This window comes from Anser cygnoides, chromosome 1 (assembly GCF_040182565.1).
Source record: "Anser cygnoides isolate HZ-2024a breed goose chromosome 1, Taihu_goose_T2T_genome, whole genome shotgun sequence".
Classification (NCBI taxonomy): Eukaryota; Metazoa; Chordata; class Aves; order Anseriformes; family Anatidae; genus Anser; species Anser cygnoides.
The window spans coordinates 195,572,018-195,592,113 of NC_089873.1; the positions used below are offsets into that span (position 1 = coordinate 195,572,018).

At 38.8% G+C, this 20,096-nt stretch overlaps 1 protein-coding gene across 2 annotated transcripts in view; it reads left to right on the forward strand.

The window, feature by feature from the left end:
- The window catches only part of GUCY1A2 (guanylate cyclase 1 soluble subunit alpha 2), a 171,033-nt gene that overhangs the window by 32,322 nt on the left and 118,615 nt on the right, over nucleotides 1-20,096 (forward strand). For both annotated transcript variants that reach the window (XM_066989833.1, XM_048078173.2), the window contains exon 4: nucleotides 2,292-3,010. In XM_066989833.1, coding sequence (XP_066845934.1) covers nucleotides 2,292-3,010 — 719 coding nt within the window. The remainder of the gene's footprint in view (nucleotides 1-2,291; nucleotides 3,011-20,096) is intronic.

A 20,096-nucleotide genomic window follows, 5' to 3' on the forward strand; every position in this document is an offset into this window, starting at 1 on the left:
GAAAGACAGCTCCACCTACACTATTGATCTGGCATGTTACATAGGTATGTTCCCATACTTTTGGGGCCTCAGCAGTCTTAAAGCCTTGGGTGCCCCTGCTAAAGTCTTGTGACTGTTCACTTTTACACACATACTTCTAAAGCTATTCAGTTCACTCTACAGAACAGTAAGATTTAACAGTATGTATATGAGTTTGTGTATACGTATGAACATTTTTATTCCTTGTTATTAATATTCAGTGATGACAATGTTATTGGTATGGGTTAGAATTTAATTCCTTTTGGGTTATAGTGAGCATTTTTAAGGAAGATGTTACACTACTGTTATGCAGACGTAGTGATAATGAATCAGAAGTTGGCACGCTGTCCTCTGAGTCAGGATATTAGGGGGGCATTGTGTACCAGAGGTACTTTCTTTTGGCTTAGCTGCAGATTTGACCATCTGTGGTCATAAAAGATCCTGGGAATATTATTGTAATAACTTAGTTTAGTGACCAAATTTGATTATGAGTAATGGCATTCAGATGAACTTTCCCAAATTATTGCTATTACTTCTTTTATAAAATATGCTTTGTCATGCTGTCATGTTGTCCTATTTATATATGTAATTTTATGAATTTTAGTCTGCTATCAATCATGTTGAAGGTCCAAACAAAACTGTCATTGCAGATTGTTTGCAAAGCCATGGAACGCTCAAATCCCTCGCAAATATTGATTGTTATAACTATGCCTATGTGTATAGGCAGTTCAGACACTGCCTTGAGTTGATCAAAGGTTATTGTCTGCAAACAACAGATGAATGACTTCTTCTGTCCCCCCGTTATACCTCTTGGGCATGAAAGTCACTCATTACACTGTTCTTCCAAATTGCAAAGTCTACAAGCAATCTAAAAAGTGATAAGTTTGGTGATCCACTGCGATCTTATCGATGTTATAAAGCATGCTGAATACATATTAAAATAAAGGTCCTACTGTGCCCTTTGGAGATAAATAATTACTCTTCATTTCTGTTAGAATTTAGGATTGATTTTAAGGTGTTTGACTTGTACACTACATTGAAAAATAGATTTCAATACACTGGAGGAACTGTATTATTTATCTCTTGTTGAATATTTGTAATTCACATGCAGTTGATTCATACTTCTTTTTCTTCTATCACAGCTTAGTACAACACAAACATACCTGATGAATTTTGTAACTCTGTTATTTGATATAGGGATTGTATCAGATGAGACTTAACATAGCATATCCTTTCTAAAATAAGACTGAGAAAAATGTTTAATAACCATCTCAAAATTATTTTTTTTTCTAGTTTATCTTTAAAAATGTAGATAACAAACTGGAGTAGCATTTGATACACATTTAGATCCAGAGACTTCAATTACAGATATTTCCCCCCTCCTTGTGCAACACCAGCCTTATCACCACTGTAAATCAAACCCTTTTGAATTTCTCTGATGGAGACTTGAAGTGACATTTAGAGCTATCACAGGTCTGTCCCATCTAATAGCAATTTAGAAAGCTCCAAGGGGCAGGGATTTTTCAGAAGGTTGATGGATGTAGGTGCCTAAAATAGAAAGGCTTTGCTCTCATTTTTAGGCAACAAAAAAGAAGTAATTATTCCTTTGTATCTTCTGCCAGCGCCCAGTACCTATAATGAGAAAAGTATTTTGTCTGCAGAAAACAACAACAAAACCAACAAAAAACAGCTACAAAAGTGTGAATGAATTGTACAGCTTTACGCTACTTATTGAAAGCCAAAGGCCTGACTTTGCACTTTTGATTGAAAACCAAAGGCCTGAGTCCCAGCAGCTTCTTTTTCAAGCTGGTAAGAGCTAGATGTCTTTCAGAGGCAGTGATGAAAGAGGCTGTAAAAGCAGAAGCCTCATCCATATCTAAGTCAGCCATGGCAGCTATTCACCCTTGGCTGGGTACATTCAGACAATAGACTGCTTGTGACATGCAAAAATTAGGGAAATTATAATACATTCTGGTTTTCATCATGGAAGAGGAGACAGATAAAAGTAAAACCTCACATATAGCTGGCTGGGACAGGGAGCTGAAACCACAAGGAATTAAAATGGCAGGAAAATAAGGCTGCTAGAATGAAGCAGTGTGTTTCAGGCACTCATGGGTTTTTCTTAGCCACTGCAGAAAACAGAGTAGGCAAATATCCAGTGGAAAAGCCATTTTCAATGACTTGGAAAAATACTGGGCAAAATGACAGCAAAGGGAAGATGTGACATGGTAACAATATTATGCTGTTGACATGAGTATTTCATTTTCCTATAGGTTTGAAGTTTGAGGAAATGCAAGAAAAATTTGGGGAGGAATTCTTCAATGTCTGCTTTGATGAGAATGAGAGAGTTCTTCGAGCAGTAGGTGGGACCCTTCAAGACTTCTTCAATGGCTTTGATGCTTTGCTGGAGCACATTAGAACTTCATTTGGAAGACAGGCCACCCTGGAATCCCCTTCTTTCCTATGCAAAGAGCTCCCTGATGGCAATCTCATGCTTCATTACTTTCACCCACATCAAATTGTGGGGTTTGCAATGATGGGAATGATAAAGGCAGCAGCAAAGAAGATTTACCGCTTGGAAGTGGAAGTAGAACAGGTCACTAATGACAAGCTATGTTCAGAGGGGACAAACCCAGGTAATTGCAGCTGTTTGACTTTCCTTATCAAAGAACGTGAAAATGCAAATATCACAAAAGCACTTCCACCAGGAACTTCCCAGTCCCCCTTAGACCTGAGGATTAGTATCAGCACCTTCTGCAGAGCATTCCCCTTTCACCTGATGTTTGATCCAAACATGCTTGTTCTTCAGCTTGGAGAAGGTCTAAGGAAGCAGCTCAGATGTGACACTCATAAAACTCTGAAATTCCAGGACTGCTTCGACATAGTTTCTCCTAAGATCAGTGCCACATTTGAACGAGTCCTCCTCAGATTATCTACTCCCTTTGTCATTCGGACCAAACTTGAGGATTCTGGCTCTGAAAGTAAAGACAAGGTAAGAACATTAATTTGGAAGGGCATGTGTATATGTGAGTGAAGGGAGAGGTTATTTGTTCAGAGAGAAGCAGCTCAAGTACTGTGTACTCTGGAAAGCTCACTTATGCTTTCCAAACAGGGCTAAGTGGTATTCCCCAGCAGAGTGAATATTTTCCTAAATTATTTATAAGCTTTGCCTATGAAGTTGTATCAAATCATGACATTGCCATTCAGAAAACTCCGTTTTGTGGACTTACATGGTACAGTTTAAATCAAAAGGGTGAGGAATTTTACAAAATGCCCATATCTAATCCACTCCAGCTATATTATGATAACAATAATAGTTATTAAGCCATTTGCTGGGGAATAGCTTTCACTACATTTTCTGAAAGACTCTAGCTGCAGGGTTCACACTGCTACTTTATTATATCCTGCTTCCCTCTTTGGAAATGCTGCTTTCCTCTCTGTTTCTTCTTATCTCTCACCCTGCTCTCAAGGGAACCAGAGCTGTAAATGGTACCAAGTATCACTTATGCCACTTTTAATGCTTTCCAGTCATTTAAATAAGTATTTGTCCTCCTACTCTGCCTCCTCCCTCAATGCTTTAGAAGAGAGTTACCTAACTAGTGGGCCTTGTGTTGATTTCAATGCATCCCAGGTGAGTTAGATGTCTTCTAGATCTGACCTCCACAAAGACTTGAATGGCATTTGCCTTATTGTGTATCCTTGAATTATGGGAAAACTTTTTTGGTGCAAAGCCAGATTCCAGCTTTACCACCGAAGTACTTCTACTTTGTTCTCACATTGAAAGCCGATGCTTGGGTGCCTTGGAAATATTGCTGTCCATGTGAAAAAATTATTGATTTTCAAGGTTTTAAAGACTAAGTGCCCAAGAATAGTCAATTTTAATCACACTGGACACTGAGACACCTAAATTCTGCCTACGGGTGGCTCATAGGCAATTCAGAAGATGTGGATATGGCTAGAGAGGTTCCACATTTGTTTTGCGGCCTACATTGGGGCAGAGCCAGAATGGCTCCTGTGGTAATTGCATGTTCACTTCTGGTCTCTCTTCAAAATAGAGCACTTCGATCAGCAGTATTTTTTCCGTCTTCTCTTTGGCACTGCTCTTTGGCACCAATAAACAAGTTTCTGCTGCATTTCTCCCTGGAAACATATTCCCCCAAGCGAAGCAAACTAGTGCTTCTCATTTTGTATAAATTGATGTGATTCAACCTGCTTAAAACCGAGGAGTTTATTTTTCAGAATCTGTCCTCAAAATCACCCTAACTTGTAATTACAAAAAGGAAACGTTTGAAAAGTGCAAAAGTGTTGGTTCTGAGCTACCTTTTGGCATGGTAACCTCTTTTGAAAGAAGCTTGCGCCATGCTCCTTCCTCCCCTGAGCCATCCTCTCAGGTGTCTTCTCCTGCCTGTCCCAGCTCTTTGTCAACCTTCTGGTCTCCCACAATCTGCTGTAGATCACTCTGAAGAGGACGGAGAAGGTTTCTGGCAGGATGCATGTCTGTGCTAACTCATAGCTTTCCTAATTGCAAGTAAACAAACAGTTTTATACACCTGTGGCTTGCTCCCAGGAGAGGTGGCAGGGAGTGGAGCTTGCTGGAGGTGGGTTTTAGCAGCAGGCTTAGGAAGCAACTCAGATTTCAAAAGCTTCTGTACCATTGAGCCGTGCTGACTTGAGTTCATCCTTGCATTATTTCCATGTTTTGTACCGTGTGTATTTACAGGCGAGTCATGCATTGAATCAGCAGTGCTACTCAGGAGAGTGACCCTCTCTGTCTTAAAGTCATGTGTAGAGACAATTAAAAGGCAATATCAGTGAAGGAAATCCTTTGTCTACCAGTAGTTATGAGAAAAATTGTGTATTGAACAGTAAGGTGTAAATAAAAATGTTGATAGCAAGGTGCAGAGGACCTGGGGTAAATGTTGGGCTGCAGGCATGGGAATTAATTTGAGAACATCAGTTTAGAGATATTTTCTTCTGAGTCACTTATTTTATAAGTACTTTCCAAAAGTTTCTGGGAGTAGTTATGCAATTAAACAAAGCTCAGTACGTGATGCATTTTGCTAGATACCTTTTTTTTTTTCTTTTTCATTTTTCCCCAAAATGAGAGGTTGCACAGATTCAGAATGGTCATAATTGCCTCGCTTTCATAGATTTTGAGTGGAATGACATGGCAATACCTCATGCTCAAGTCCTTAATTTTCTCTTGGATAAAAAAAATAAAATAGACTGAGCTTTGGAAACTTCATCCTGTGCTGTTTTCCCAGAGCTCAGGGCACTCAACATTTTAGAACTTTTCAATACTTATTTGGAAGCTGAGTGTTGGACCAGTAGGCCAGTGCTGTAAGCCAGGTCACCATAAAAATCGGCAGTAACTGGTTTAGGTATTTCCCTATTTTTCTGTCACACATTTATTCAGTTCTTACTGGAGTTGCATCCCACTTACAGCTATTTATCTTTTTTAGAAAGTTCTGACTCTCCTCTGACCTCAACAATTCACAGACTTGGTTACTTTAAATACCAGTTGAAGGGATGCAGCCCAGATGACTGCTGCAGTTTTTAAGCTGCTCAGATATGTCAGTAGTTCCTCAAGAAGAAAAAAAATATGTTTCAAAAGGCTTTGTGATGAACACAAGACCTTTCAGCCTCTCTTCAAAGAACTTTTATCTTCATTTCAGTACATAATTTAGATTTTTTTTTTCAGGTTTGTAAGGAGAAAAACAGAATAACAAAATAGTTTTCATTTAGTTCTTACTCCAGCTCTGCGTTCAGATGAAAGTAAGTCACAGATCGTGATCTTTCCTTAACTCAGCACCTGGAAGACAAATTAAAAAAAACACACCTGTCCTGACTTTCAGGGTGCTTAGTGCTTGTCTCATGTATACAAAGGGTACTTTGATTCACTGTTATTACACAGAATCGCAGAATGGTTAGGTTGGAAGGGAGGTCATGTGCTACAACCCCCAAGGTTTGAACTGCTGAAATAAATGGCTTGGATTGCTAAACCTCTGAGCTATGGCTTGTGAGCTTTTGGGGTGATGGGTTGCGCTTGCTGCTGAGTTGCAAATGCACCTTTGCAGAAGCACGGCCTAAGTTAGTCATTGCAACAAAGAAAGGAACAGCAAGAAGGAAGGCTAGGATTTCATCTGATTCCTAGAGGGTTTTGTAAGCAGTGATTTATAAATCATGAATAAATAGGACAAAGTAAAGATGGCAAATGTTTTCAGGCTTAAAACAGTGACTCCTGCATCTCTTTGTTGTATTCAAAATTTACCCATACATCTTGTTATCAACATTAGTTCACTAAAAAAAAAGTTTTTTTTAGAAACATGTTTTATTAAATTTCTGACCAATCAGTACTATTTTCTTTGCTGTCTTCTAGCAGCTGATTCTGGAGAAAATGCAAACTTCTTCCAGCTTAAAAAAAAATCTTAAAAAACAACTTGCAGAATTATGCATGAGAGTTGGGTTTAGCTCCTCAGGGTATTTGATTAATTGTATTGTTTCACTTGTGTAGATGCAATGTTACTCATGGCAAAAAAGTGTTTCTAGTCTTTTAAAGCATGCAACAGCATTTGTCTGACTTTTCACAACAAATATGTTATATTTGGCAAGTGCTCCATTAAGAGACTTTTTTTTTTCTGTTGTAAATTTACTGATGTTTTGTTTCATTGTTCACTGTATTCTAATATTATGAGATCAGAATTTTTAGCGCAGTGTCTAAATTCTACTCAGGATTTCACAGAGATATTAAAATGCATCAATATCTCAGCAAAGTTTTATTAATTTTATGTGTCACCAGCTGTTCCTTGGAGCTCTGAACATTTAAAAGATCCCACTGTTGAAGGGACAAAACAGAAAAATGAACTATCCACCTGAAACAGTGTGGACACTATAGCTTTAATTCCAGTTTTCAACACAGTCCATACTCCTGGGTGATAATTCTAATATTTTGATGTTTCTTGGCTGATAATTCAGTCTCCATTATACAATGGACACATTTAAAGGACATGTGAATAGTGAAAATGTTTATTCTGTAAAATAGTAAGCAATTGTATAAATTTATTAGGTTAGCAGTCTCACTGACTTTACCTGAATTTATCGTAAGTTTGCAAGTAAACACCCTTGTAAGCATGTGGAGAATAACAGAATAAGAACTGAATCATACCAAATAATCCAGAATAAGACAGAATGTGATGGTTTACTTCCTTCCTCAGGTTACTCACACTGATGCTCAGGTTACTCACACTGATGCTTTGTTTTTCCTCTAGATCTTATTTTGCTCAAAATTTGCTGTATGAGCACTTGTGACTGTCTTTAGATCGGATTTCCTGGTATACACGCAACCCTTTAGATGTATAAGAACTTATGTGATTGGCCTCTGAGGTTTCAATTTTTCTCATGAAACAAAATTCTTATTGTTGTTTGGTATTTATGATATGGTACTTATGACTTGGTATTTATGATATGGTACTTCCCAGGTGCCGAAGGGAGAATTAGGGCCCTGTTGCTCTACTTGCACTAACATTCTGTTATTTTTCACATTTCACACTAATTTTTACTCACTATCTTTTTGTTTTAAACTGGAGAGCTTCACTTGCATGCAGTCACATTTTCCATGTTATTGTCCCTAAACAACAAGATCACAAATATTGCAGTTTCATCTCTCTAAGGAAACTCGTTCTACACCTCTCTGGGAGCAATCACTTATTGCAACAATTCAAAATACATTTTTGAATTTTTGCCACCTTCCTGCCTAGCCCTCCTTGGGGCCCTCCTGCCGAGCGGCTGGCTGGTACTCACACAAAGCACAGGGGATGTCTGCACCCAGGTCTCAGACTAACAGCCCTTTTCCGTCTTTCATATAAGGATACCCATTGGCTTTTGATTTACTGTTAGGGCTGCATACTCTTTAATTCAGAGAACTTGTATAAGAATAAAGCTGGCTCATAAAGCTGTGTTACATAAAGTGGCCAGAATTTTTCTGGTAGAATGTTTTCTATTTGAATATGCCATTTTACTAAAATGACAACTTCCCCAGGAATTCAGAAAAATGTTGTTCTGGAAAATAACATTTTTTTTTTTGGTGTGTGTATTAGAATATTTTGTTTAATTATTTTAGACTTAAAATAATTTTTATTAGGAAATGTATTTTTTCATTATAAATTATAACACAACAACATTTAAAAAATAGGAAACATTGTTTTCGACAAAAGACATCCTCTGAAAATTTTATATCAGAAGAAGTTCCACATACCATGTATTATTCAGATTTTTCAAGAAACACCAACTCTGTAATGATAAAATGTGCAGCAAAATGGAAGCATCAGCTTTTTATAGCTCTACCCATCATGCAGGCTGTCCAAGCAAGCACCTCACCTGTTGTCAGTGGGTAGGAGATGGTTGTGGTAGATGAGCTAGACTGCACCAGCAGGAATTTGTCCCAGTGTACTGATTTAAATAAATTCATAAATAGATAAAAATAAATCAGTCCAGAGCCAAGATTGTAAATATATATCTATATATCCAGAAAGTTAGATTCTAAAATGCATAGATAGACATGCAGTAAATGGCCAAAATTTTTAAAATGTTGATTAACAAAAAACTGTTAATTTTAAAATTTAGGCTGATTCAGTAGAGGTCAGCGGGAATTTCTCCCATTCATTTCCATTGTCCTGTTTAACTATGGAGTAGTTCTAGTCCTTCCACAGTATGAGGAATTGCTGTCTTTAGGTCAAGTATTTCCTTTCAGTCACTCAGCTCTATATTTGCTACATGTGATCAGATCAAAAGTCCATCCAGTCCAGCAACCTGACTCTCAGAGTGACTGTCGGATGATGCTTAATGAAAAAAAATAAGAAAAAGTTCAAGCTTGCAGTGTTCTTTTCTTTAATACACCCTTCCAGCTTTTTGCTCTCCAGGGATGAAAGCACATCCTACTGCAGTGGCATCCAGACAGTGGTGCCTGATAGCTCTCGCAGGACTACTCCTCCATAATTTTCTTTAGCCCCGTTTGAACCAGGGGAAGTTTATAGTGTGGGCTCCCATGGCATCCTGTGGGAGTAAGGTTTGATTTACCAGAAACTGTATGAGGATGAGACCTCTCTGGCTGGTGGCACCAGCCACCTTCAGCCAGGTCAGTGGGGACACTGCGTGCTGGAAGTCTACTTGCCCATTGCTTCAGCACAGCACTTTCCTTTTGTGTTTGTTGACCATTAGAAAATGTCTGTAAAAAGTAATACTTTTAAAAATCAGGAAGTACTTTGTCCCCCTTTTTTATATTGTCTATTCTTTATCTGCTACTGTTTATTTATATTCTGGACCAAGTGGATGAAATGAGCAGTCCTGACATTGGGAGACTAATTTAAACACTACCCCTGCCCCCCCCAATCTTGAACTGTTTTGCTTTTGCTCTATAACAGTGTTTTTCCTCTTCTCCTAATGAAATTCAAATGAAGTCGCCTGAAAGTCATTCTAGCATGAGGGACATCTGTCACTTGTGATCTAGAAATTCTAATTTTTCGCAGAGCTGATTTCTTCACAGTCACTCAGCCTTTGACACTTAGCTCCCATTGCTTTGCAGGCTCCTGTAGCTCTCAGAATCAAATTGCATCTTCACTCTCTTCTGAGGCTAATATCCCACCCGTTTACTTGTCAAAATATGTTTAGACTTTGATGGTTTCCAAGATGAATTGGATTGGCTGTCTTGACAACTACTAGGGACCATGGCGGGTTATGAGAAACAATAGATGACATGACTTTCTTATCTCACTAGCGGCTCTGCATTGGAGAACTTTAATAACACCGTGAAAGTGGCCCAGAGTTTTTAATATTTCTTCTTGAATACAGGCCAATGAAAATGTCATTTTAAAAATGTTTTCAGTGATAGGACTGAAGAAGTATAACTATCTAAAGATAAAATTCTCCCTTCTTTCCATTAGCTGAAAACTAAAGAAGCTGGTTGGAAATTATTTCTTGGAGTCAAGAGGCTATTAAACCAATTTGACTCCATAGTGAACTCTTCTCTCTTATGATTTGCAGTATTTTTTTGTGATAAGGAAACTACTTTTACATGAAAATGACCATCTTTCTCTAATTGATAGAAAGCTTTTGAATGGGTTTCTAAATTACACAGTGTTATAACTGAAACAAAAAAAAATTCATTAATTTTTACATTATATAATCAAAATACTCAGGCACAACTTCATTTGATTTTCAGGAACGCATTTTTTCTACCTGTTTCTTCTAATGACTAAAATGAATTATTGGTGATTTACAGCGTATTTTTATCCTTTCTCTCATTTTCTCACATGAGTTCTAGAGTGACTGTGTTTTTCATGGCACCACAGTCCTCTAATCTGGGTAGGTGTGATGTTAAAAAAGGCAATTTTCCTTGGCATAGTTGAATCAAAGATGTTCAATCACTCCTTACGTTCCTCCATTCTGCCCTGCCAGTTGTAACTGGACAATGTGTGTAGTCAAGCAAAGGCTCCTTTTCCAAGTCTTTTTGCAAAGGCTGAAGTGGCCTTAAAAAGAAAGGGGAAAGCTTGATGTCACCTCAGATGGGGACAATGGGATTCCCTTCCTATTTGATCTTCAGTGTGGCTTAATAGTTTTGGACCTGTTTTGCACCATTTGGCTTGGATCCTCAAATCTTATTTTACAAATAGTTGACTCGATGGTCATTTGAGTCCATTGAGTCCATTGAGTCGGACTTGATGATCCTTGTGGGTCCCTTCCAGCTCAGATATTCTGTTATCCTAAATACTTAGTCTTCTGAGTTTGTGTTGTAGTAGACAGCACAAAGTGATTCTAAATACATTAATTTTCTCATGCTCACAGTTCATACATCTTGTCCTGGATTGAGCATGCTTTATTTCCAATGAGGCAAAGGTCTGAAGTGTGAGGACTCCCCACAGAACAGGAACTTCGTGGCTGTTTTGCCAGGCCATGGACCCAAGCAGATTAGGTATCTGGCAGCAAATTACTTTGCATGTGATTTGCACATCTTTTTGATTCCTTTTCCATTCTGGGAATGTAACTGAAAGAGACATCATACATTTTGAGGTGGTAAGATTCAGACTGAAAGGAATGCTACCACGATGTAACACCTAGGTTAGTTTGCATGTTGCCCTACTAAGTACAATTAGCAGTTGTATAAAAGAGTAAGACAATAGTGATTTGCAAAAGTCAGGACTTAAAATGTGACCTGCAGAAGCCAGGTGCTGATTTGCTAATACTTAGATGCAGTGTTGCTCTTATCTTTGAGCAGCGATGGTAACCGTAGTGGATGCAGAGTGGAAGGTAGTGTGATGTGAATTAATTTAACTGGGTCAGGTGTGCTGCCTTTCAGTATTACCAAAAATGTGCGATATTTACCCTGCTCTGTTCTCCTCAGTCTTATAAGGCCAGTGGCTGATGGTCTCAATAACAGAAGATCACCTGTTGCCAGGCAAGCACTTCCTGCCAGCAGTTCTAATCAGCATTTTAGCACACCTTTTGCAGTGATGAGATGATGTGTTGAGGAGCCAGGAGTATTCTCTCAGGAAGGGTAAGCCCTTTACACTGCTGAGGATGGAGTCATCATCCAAATGTGCAGCCCAGCCAGGCAGACCAGTGTTAGGATGCCTGTGGATTTGCTGCTGTGGGAATGTCCATGCATCACATGTGGGTTTCTAGGATGTGGTAAGACAGAAAAGACAGAAGTTATCTCAGTAACCAATGTATTAGATGTAGGAGTTGTATAAACCACAAAAGTACTGCTTAGAGGGAATACAGGGTTGTGTTGAGGTTTTTCTGCCTGTGCTAGGCTGTCATAGGCAAAAAAAGAATAAAAATAATCCAGAATTCTGTCTTGAGGTTTACTTGATTTTTTTGTAGTTTGTCTCAATCATGTGTTTGTGGATTTTTTTTAGTCTGCTTTTTATAAGCATGCATATTCATCTTCTCTTCATCCAGAAATACCTGATATGGTTTCTTCTAAAACATGTATAACAAAAAAAATCAGTGTAATTTTGGTTAAAGAAAGTGAAATCAGTTAACCTATAAAATAATATGTATCTTGTTTCTGAAATTAAATGTTGGCTTTTACATGTGAGGATTTAGAATGAGTATCTGAAAAGAAAATCAAATGTCCTTTGTCCTTTTACCACAGACCCAGGACAGGCATGTGAGATATTCCTAAGACATATTTTTCCCCCTATATTGTTTCAAAACAGAATGAACTTGTTCCTCTTTGTGAGTACAAGCAAATAATAAACATTTATTACTTTCACACCTTGGACAGAGGTAAGCATTTTAAAATTCAGTTTTAGGTGAAGAAGCTTTTAAACATTATGTTGAACACTTTGACCAATACAGTTTCTATCTCCCTTGTGAGAATAATTTATATTATACTTGACACTGTTTCAAAGAGCTGGAATTGATCTGCTTGTTCATGCTGTACAGCAGCTTTTCGGTAAATATTCTCGGCTGTGGGATCACTAGCAGAACAGGGTCTATGCAGCTCTAACAAGAATATACATGTAATTTCATTTTCACTTTTTACATCACCTTTCTTATTCTTTGAAAATTTAAGGATTGAATCCTTTTTGCCTTAGTCATAGGTCCAAAGACATTGTACTTATAATGGACTCCTGTAAGCATATGCTTTGATCTTCATAAAAAAAGGATTTTAGCAAGTAATTGCTATGTCTTTCCCACAGTATTTTCTTATGAATATGCCAGTGGTTTTAGTAGATTGTTTTTGTGACTGGAGTTGGTAGGATCTGATCATGTCTCAGTATTTCAGTCTAGTACTTCCCTCAGATGTTGAACTGGTAGCTTTAAAATGTCTGTTCTGATGAAAATATAGCTCTAGTGGATCCTCCTTAAGACAGCATAGATATTATTATCAAAGTGTTTAAAAAAGATGGCTTATGTTGACAGGTTACAGAGATAACTGCTCCTGAAAATTCATAAAATATAAGCTTAAAGTATAAAAATGTTTGGCTTTTGCTGTGTTTGAGAGAATTTGAAGAATGATCCCAAATTTGCAAGGAGTCTATTAATAAATCTGTTCCTTAAGCAGGTATTTTACTGGGCGAAGAATTCAAGTGGCGACAACTTCAGAGACCTATAATAGTGTCTGTTGAAGGGCCAATATGTCAGTCACTTTTTGAGTGTGACCATCCAGACAATTCCTTACCCACAAAGTGGGTCCATCTGTCAAATCCATGTCTCTGCAATTTAGAGACAAGGATATCATGGGGGGCATTGACAAATGCTTTGCACAAGTCCAGGTAGTCGATGTCAGTTGCTCTTCCCCTATCTACCAATGCTGTAACCCATTGCAGAAGGCCACCAGATCTGTCAGGTATGGTCTGCCCTTAGTGAAGCCATGTTGGCTGTCACCAGTCACCTCCTTGTTTTCCATGTGCCTTAGCAGAGTTTCCAGAAGGATCTGCTCCATGATCTTGCTGGGCACAGGGGTGAGGGTGACTGGCCTGTAGTTTCCCAAGTCTTCCTTTTTTCCCTTTTTAAAAATGGGAGTTATATTTCTTCTCTTCCAGTCAGTGGGAGCTTCACCAGCCTGCCACGACTTCTCAGATATGATGGACAGTGGTTTAGCGACTTCCTCTGCCAGTTTCCTCAGGACCACGGATGTATCTCTTCGGGTCCCATGGGCTTGTGCACCTTCAGGTTCCTTAGCTGTCTCAAACCTGATCTTCGCCTACATCATTCTTCAAGTCCCTGCCTTTGCTTTCTGGGGCCCAGGCCATGTGGCTGGAGCTCTTGCTGGTGAAGACTGAGACAAAAAAGTCATTGAGTACCTCAGCCTTCTCCACATCCCAGGTGACTAGGTCTCTTGTTTCCTTCCAGAGAGGGCCCACAATTTTTCTAGTCCTCCTTTCATCACCAGGGTACCTATAGAAGCCTTTCTTGTTGCCTTTGATGTCCCTGGCCAAATTTAATTCTAGCAGGGCTTTGGCTTTCCCAGCCTGATTCCTGCATGCTCATTGTCTCTGTATCCCTCCCAGGCTGTCTGTCCTTGCTTCCACTCTCTGTAGGCCTCCTTTTCTGTTTGAGTTTGCCCAGGAGCTCCTTGTTCATCCAGGCAAGCCTTCTCTATATATTTACTTATGTATAAAAGAGCTTATGCTTTTTTTTTTTTTCTTTTTTTTTTTTTTTTTCCAAAACCCTCAGTGCTTTCTGCTTTGTTGCCTAAAAGCTTCCAGCAGAGGGAATGTTTGAATGGATTACGCCTGGGGATAATTCTCGGCTGCGCTTGCTGTGGCTCTGAGTCATTTGCAGTGCAGGCTTTTGGATGACTCCCTGTTGAAAGTACTTTCTGCCTTCATGGACATTTCACCTGGCAAAAGTCAGGCAAAAGGAGTGGAGAGATCCCCTATTCCCTGAGTTTTATTATGCCAATTAAAGGAGAGCTACCAAAAAAAAAAAAGAACAGGAGAGTCTGTGCTTATTTCAGCTCCATTGAAACCTAAGGGGAAAAATACTAGTGCCTGGCAAATATTAAAGGAGATACTTGGTATTGAAAGAACTTTTTTTTTCAATGAATTCTATTTGTTTTTTCATTCTAAAGTAAAAAGGTGCTGTAAAATACTGACTATGGCAATGATGCGAGCGCTGTACAGTGTTGTTTAATTTTCACTTGGAAGAAGCATAAAGCATATCATTAAAAGGGCATCAAATTTTCTTGTTCATCTCAGTAGACTGGTGATTCAGTCTGTTTCCTCTTTGCTCATGAAGGCTTCAGATTCAGTTATTGGATAACTTCTGTTCTGTGTCTTGAACATTGAGTTTCTGGCATTTGTTCCTGGGAATATGGGGATAAAATAGCTGAGAATATTTTCTGTCAGCCAAAAATGCAGAACCATCTGAGAGGTTTCCTAGCTATGTTCAGCAGCATCAGAGGGTCCTGAAAGGCTTTCAGAGCCATTTTGGGTGATGGGGAACTCCGCAGAGAATTCTGGGGACATGGGAATAACACTGACAAATCCATAAACAGTATTTAAAAATAGCTGACTTATTTGCTCTGATTGTTTTTTCCCATGGTGTCATATAATCATATATGGGCTCACTGACGGTGGTCAACACACAGGGGTATCATATCGGACTAGCAGGACTGGCAGGATCATCCTGTCAGCCTGCCAGTTGTGCTGTCCGGAAATTCAAATTTGTTTTTAGTAGAATATTCTGTGGAACTACTGTAACAACCACAACAAAATAAACCCTACGAATCATTTAGTGCGTGTTGGTGTAGTGAGGTTTGCCTAAGAGTAAAAAGCAAAGGGAAGTGCCAGCAGATGTGGTTAGGATCTCCTGACTCCGAGCTGATAAAATAAATCAGGTTAAAATTCTGATCTAAGTATATTATACTGATACTGTTAGACCAAAATCTGGTAGCTTTGTGTGGGATAAGTAAATTTTTACTTCCTGATTTGTCTTACTGGTTTTCATAAGCCTGGTTTCAATACAATTACTTTGGGAGAAATATTATTTTGAGTAAGGAGACCAAAATACAGTCTTTAATTTGATGTTAAATTGCAGAAAATAAATTTGGTGACTGATCCTACAAATGTATTGAGCATGGAACTCTTTTGGTAACAGAAGCTGTCCATATGGCGTGTTCAGGGAATTAGATTTTTATTTCTAAATAGGAGGCTTTAACTTTGTTAATATTGTATTGTTTTTATTTTCTTTTTTTAGTTTAAAAGAGGTTATCGTAAATAATTTAAAAATTAAAAAACTTCTTTTCCTCTACGAAATTCATTTACCACTTAACAAACTATGACTTAAACAAACCTATAAGCTTTCTTTTTGCGTGTGTTAATTTGATTGACATTTTAAGATTCATTTCTATAGTCACCGTGGAAGTAGAGTTTGTAGTGTTCATTTTGGGAAATGTCCACAAAATACCAATGAATTGACAATAAGAAATGACTAACACATTGTTTTCTACCTATGACAAAGTACAGCTCTTCAAAATTATGAGGTAAATGATTGATACCCCCTCGAATGTTTATTTCTGGATGTGTTTTCAGCTTCAAATTGCTATTTGTAGGGCAGCCAAATCCTAGTCTCCTTTCACTGGCAGGATTTACAGTGAAATCATCAAATGCTGGTCTGAGTAACCACTGGGTCAGAATAAAAATTTTGTGTGGAGTCAATGAGAATTTGACCAAGAAATGACTAAGAAAATGAGACAGATCCAAGATATTTTAATCAAAGTAGTTACTTTTTGTTTGTTTGTTTGCTAATATTATCTTAATGCAAATATTCATATCTCATTTTACAAAATAATTTTTAAAGTGCTTGTTTACCTTTGAAAATATACACAGAATTAACCTGCAATCTGTCAAGGGAAGCAGACATTGAGCGAGGAGTCTGAGTTCATGAAATGACAATATCTTGCAGAACGTTTGATCTGTTGCCACAGATAAAAATGTCCTTTACAAAATCTGCAGTGACCAAAGCTCTTGATATTAAATCTTCATTCAAAGAAGGTATTGATATGGGGATAGTCTTGCTGGGTGAAACTTTAATGCCCTTTCCTCTTGTGTATTGAACTTTGTGTTGTAAGTAGTGTCCAGAAAGGGCATAAGTAACTCCAAAATACCCTGCAGGGTGTTTTCTGGAAAATGTGGATGAGCTCGACCTCTAGCCTGGTCCGGCCTGGCCAGCGGTGAACAAGGAGCCAAGTCACTGCTGCTAGTGCTACTCGATGCCCAAGCCTTGCTGGTGCCAAGGGCTATTTGTGGCTGAGCAGTGCTGCAGCTTTCCCCTGCAGTGGGACAACAAGCCTGTGCAGTGTCAGCAGGAAAGCAACCTCCCAAGGGTCCCTGGGGCATGTAAATTATCCAAAATTCTCCCACAGCATGATCTGCTGGTTTAGAGTTAATGCCATTACAAAAGTTTTGCTGCCTCCACACTGATTACAGAGAAAGGGATGTTGTAGATCTGGATGAACTCTTTTTTTTCTCATCAGACAGCTCCGTTTCAGAGCTCAGCCTTCTTTGGTATCTCAGCTGAGTGAGGACCACTGCTGCCTGCCTAAATCTTGCAGCAGCATTGTTGCTTTCTCCAATTATTACACAAATGCTTCTGTTCAGCTCTGCCAGTCCCAACCTTATTGCAGCTGAGCATTGCTGAAGGAAATCAGTCATCTTCTGTATGAGCAAATAGTTAACTCTACTTCCCTTCAAAAGGCAGAGCCGTGATGGAGAATAACTATATGTTGTATTCTTATAAATGACTGTATTAATTAGTAAATGATCTGGCTATATGTGAAACAAACAGCACATTTGTCTTGTGCCCTGATGGGACCATGCGCCCTCCTTCTCACCCCTTCTTGTGCTCTCCTCACCTGCACGACCACCTCTGCAGACCAGGATACTGACTTTTACTCTTCTTTTGCTATCTGCTCTCCAAATCTAGTCCATCACAACCCTATTTCTAGGTCCGCAGCTGGACTGTGGAGGTCAGACCACATAATCACTGACTGTGTGTTGGCTAGAGAGCTGGGCACTGACAGGAAACGTTCAGAGGCTCTGTGAAGCAATTGTTTGTAGTCTTAATCGTGAGATGCTCCTTGGCATGATTTTGGCTGCTGCCAGTTAATAATCCCCCAAACTTTCCCTGGGTGAGGGTCAAGAGTTAGCGTGGGCAGGGGACATTTCCCAGGAGGACTCTGCGTGTGACCAGTCTGTTTGGAAAGGTGAATGAGTTCAGTCGTGTGGATCCAGGAGTTCCTGCAGAAACACCTGGAAAGACTGGGACCAGCAGCCCACACTCAGCTCCTGCAGATGCAAGAGGCAACCTGCTGCTCTGCAGACAGGTTTGTGCAGGCAGGGATGTCTTTTCCATATACCTGCCTCTCTGCAGGTGTGCTGCTCTGTGCCCCTGCACTGTACCCCCTGAAGGCAGCTGACACAATCTGTTACCGTCTGTTCTAGACATCACTTTTAGCTACTGCACTGTCATTGCTTGATGCTCGCACTCAGGAGTCTCAGCTCTTCAGTCATGTTAGTGTGGTATCGGAAAATGATTGTTCTGTGGCAGCGAGTCATCTGAATTAATGAACACACCGCTGTAAATTTGTACCTCCTTGTAAAGTCTTCACAGTAGCAGATACCGAGGAGGCTTCTTTAAGCATGGGCACTTTCCTGCTTTGGGTCCTTTTCTGAAAGGTGACTGCAGTGTGACACTTTTCCTGGCTGGGCAATATTCAGACACGTGTCAGAAATAGCTACCTGCCAGATTAGAGACAGCCTCCTGCTTCCTTCTGTTAATTGCTTTCTATGGTGTATTATTACAGCAAACGTTAGTGGTTGCTGTTGAAACAGAGCTTTTGCACATGACTAGGGAAGCAGAAGGATTACATGCAGAGGAAAAGCAGATTTCATTTTTTAAGAAGCTGAAATGTTATTAACATTTTCAGGGTGTCTTCATGTGTTTGTGTATTGCAGACGCTGAACTGAAAATTGTACAGATGATCAGTATTCGATAATTTGTTGTAGAGTTAAAAAAAAAGTTAGTTTATGATCCCTGCATATATTAAAAAGCATACGAGATTTACTTTAAAAGAAGTGCTGTATGATTCATAAAAAAAAAAAAATGCCTTGGGAGTTCAAAGCTTAACACATCTTTTCCCATGTAATTCTACAAGTGTTTGTATTTGTAGGGAGTAATCCACCTAAAGGCTTCCTGGTGCTTTCCCATTCGAGTGAGAGAAAATGAACAGAAATAAGTCATTCTGCTGAGCAGTGGGTTATAAAGCACTTCCAGTAAACCTATCCTCCCTTTAGCAGAAGTAAGAATGAGAAATGAGTTTAATTTTTATGTTTATTTGCTTTAAAGAAATGTATCAATAAAGGATATTTGCCAATCTTCTACCGCGGATCTGTGAGGAGAGCCTAATAAGATAACTCTCTGCTCTTGTTCATGAAAATGATCTAGATTTAAAATAACCTCTCCCAGAGGAATGGATGGAGGAGGATTGTTTTAAACTGGGATCAGAAACAGCCTGAAAAGTTTATCTGAGTGCCCTAGTTACTGGGACCCATTTACTGTGAATAGGTTTGTTACAGAAATATTTTTTTAAAACAAAGGGATTTGGGTAGAGCTAAAACGCTGTAGGAAACAAATGAGCTCTGACACAGGCAAACAAGAGGCTCAGATAGCCAAACAGAATCTGGTACTTGACATGGCACTTGAAGAAAAAATTGATGCAAGCTATCATCAATTGTAATTGATGCAGGTGATCTTCATAGGTAGCAAAGTCCTGTCTCCACTAGTTGAGCAGGATTTGTGCAAATGACTTCAAAGGAAGCAGCATTGTTTCTAAGGCATTCAGTAAGATATTACAGACAAAAATGCATTGCTTCAAGTAGCCTGCTGCTGGAGCGAAAGAAACACTGATCTATAATGCAGAAAGTCAAACTGTAATTCAGAAAGTCTGAGTTTCTGTTACCTTGCATTTTGTTTAAGAGATAAAGGACAGTTATTTAATAGCCTTTCTTATCTGCTCTGCACGGGAGTCTGAAAAGAAAAGGTGGAGAAACATAAATACATTTTTTGCTCACACAGTGTAATGCTGTTGATGCCCTATCAATGTACTTATCTTTAAGAGTACCAGAGCGCTTGATTTTCTTTATAATTTATCATTGAAGGGTTTGCATTTTCTACTTTTAAAATGTCTGCTAAGTAAATAGGAACACATCACCAAAGTCATACAGCACACGTGATTATATCACCGTTGATATTTGGAAATTCAGATTTTTTAAACTTTTTTTCTTTTCCTGATTGAAGAATTTATAAATCATATTAATATAATATTTGAAAATTGTATTTTGGTTGATGTAAAGTATGGCATATGGCCGTGTTTACTTTTAGAAAAAAACATAATATCTGCAATCAGTGTTTATACTATACCCTTTAGGTAATCGTAACATGTGTACACCACAACACCGTGCACCTTCTGCAGATATTCTGATAATGCATGAACAAACTGTACACTGGACTCTGAGACCACAAACATTATTAAACATGCTTATATTAGGAAATGCACTGATAGAGATGGT